Below are 2,241 nucleotides of genomic sequence, written 5' to 3' on the forward strand. Positions count from 1 at the left end.
CCGTCTGTTTTCATTACTATCTGGCGTCATCACCTTTTTACTCCTCATACTATAACTCCAGCTCAGTTTAAATGACAACACTCAGTCTGGACACTTTGCTAAAACAGCAATATTTCACACACAGTTCTTTCTATATTAAACTCAATCTGTTGTTAAGGCTTTGCACTTTAATGTTGCTACAGAGCCTGTTACTGTGAAAATACTCAGTCTGAACTGAAGGTGCGCAGGTCTGCATCTGATCGTATGTCTCTCCATTCACAGTCGGGTAAGATCCAGTTCGGTTATGTGTACGGCATCAGTGCGATTGGCTGCCTCGGTATGTACTGCCTCCTCAACCTCATGAGTATGACCGGCGTGTCCTTTGGCTGTGTGGCCAGCGTGCTGGGATACTGCCTCCTCCCCATGATCCTTCTTTCCAGCTTCGGAGTCCTCCTCTCTTTACAGTAAGTGCACAGGAAAAACAACCTTTAAAGGATCATTTCATTCGCAAATTAGCCCCGATAAACTGTGATATTTATTTGTAGCGCTGTCTTAAGTTTTATGGGAGATTCGCCAAGTGTAAAAGCGCCTTTAATAAAACAGTTTTAACTGTTAGAATGGTCAAGCCTAATGTCCTTCTTGTCTTCTTTAGGGGCATGATAGGAATTATACTAACTGCAGCAATCATTGGCTGGTGCAGTTTCTCAGCCTCAAAGATCTTCATCTCGGCGTTGGCCATGGACGGGCAGCAGCTCCTGGTTGCTTACCCCTGCGCTCTGCTGTACGGGGTCTTTGCACTCATCTCTGTCTTTTGAGCATCCCGTTAAAAATAACTGCTCCCCAGTTTCTGTAATTTCAGTTCAATTAGCGTCAGTGTAATTAGTGTAATTATTGGCTGATTACACTGTTACCACAGAAAAATGGGAGCTCCTGTCTAAAACGGCACCATCATGTTTTTTTTTTTTGTTTTTTTTTTCTCCCCTCTTTGCATAAACCTTCACCTCTCACTACATTTCCACTTGACCACCTGCACGCTGGAGTGCCTCGACCCAGTCACCTTACTCCCTTCACGCATCTTACAGGAGAGGACTGAAACAAACCTGGTGAGAAATGACTCTCCTGTGGACCTTGTTGAGCCGTGTTTGGCTTAGTACAGTCCTATGATTTCTAAGGACATGAAGGGGAAGGAAGCGGGCAATTAGTTCGCACCGAGGAAACCCGAGGAGACTGTTTAATTTGGTCACAGGAGGTGAAACGTTCTCAATTTTTCAAGAAGACAAACAACCCCGCAGCCTAATTTGGAGCCAGTGAAAGTGCCGCGTATCGTGTTTTTTTTTTTTTTTTTGCAAAAGCTGTTACGAGCTTTATCTGGCAAAACGCCCATAGATTCTACAGTGGAGAGACTAAGGGAAACGCCCACTTTATTTCTGCACAAGACTACAGTAACTCATTCAACTCCCCCCTCCCGGAAGGGCAAATTAAAATGGGGAGGTCTGCTTTTCTTCAGGACTGGGGAGCTGTGAACCCCGTCGTCTGCATCATCACCATTTGACATGAAGACAGCTGCTCTGCTATATCTGTATTTTACTATATTCTTTTGAGATTTGTTTGAGTTTTGATGCCTTTCAGGAAGACACAACTACAGTTGTTTGCACAAAAGCATTGCTCCGATTGTGAAAAACCAAACAAATACAAACCGTAGATAATATAAGAATGAATAGCCTGAGAGATACTGTATGTGTCTAGGTACAGACTTGTCTCTAAAGCTTTTTGTTATCTGTTTCTTAAATCCTTACTTTAGAGACGACTCCCTTCGTATGCTTTGATGTGTCATCTGTTGTTCACGTCTTCTAATGCACATTAAAGTTGTTTTTGAAGTTTATCCGCCTTGTGATTAAACCGCACGTCGTCATCGGAGTGATAATGGGAAGAAGCTGAAGAACCTCTATAAAGAGAGACTGGAACAAGACTCGTAGGTCTTTGTTGTGAGGCAGAAGAAAGGCGGGGATGGATGGGGGGGGCAGGCGTTGAGAGAAGCCAGGGTATGATGCATAATGACAGTTCTCAGCAGCCTGCAGAGATTTTACAACAGCTGGCTGGTACATCAAAGAAGGTCACCCCTGTGCTTTGATCCACACTGTTGTCTCTTTTTATCGCTTCTTGGGTTCCATGAAGGATTAAAACAGTCTGTAATTGCATGAAAAGCGCACATAAATGTTTTCTCTGTGGGCATTCACCTCCAAAGCTCGATCAAGCGAGGGC

The 2,241-nt window shown here is 43.9% G+C and overlaps 1 protein-coding gene across 1 annotated transcript in view; it reads left to right on the forward strand.

The window, feature by feature from the left end:
* The window catches only part of yipf5 (Yip1 domain family, member 5), a 5,906-nt gene extending 4,045 nt beyond the window's left edge, over positions 1–1,861 (forward strand). The window contains exons 5-6 of the mRNA XM_084564102.1: positions 262–443; positions 632–1,861. Coding sequence (XP_084420228.1) covers positions 262–443; positions 632–794 — 345 coding nt within the window. The 3' untranslated portion in view covers positions 795–1,861. The remainder of the gene's footprint in view (positions 1–261; positions 444–631) is intronic.
* The last annotated feature ends 380 nt before the right edge of the window (positions 1,862–2,241 follow it).

The sequence above is a fragment of the Chelon labrosus genome, assembly GCF_963514085.1.
Source record: "Chelon labrosus genome assembly, chromosome: 17".
Lineage (NCBI taxonomy): Eukaryota > Metazoa > Chordata > Actinopteri > Mugiliformes > Mugilidae > Chelon > Chelon labrosus.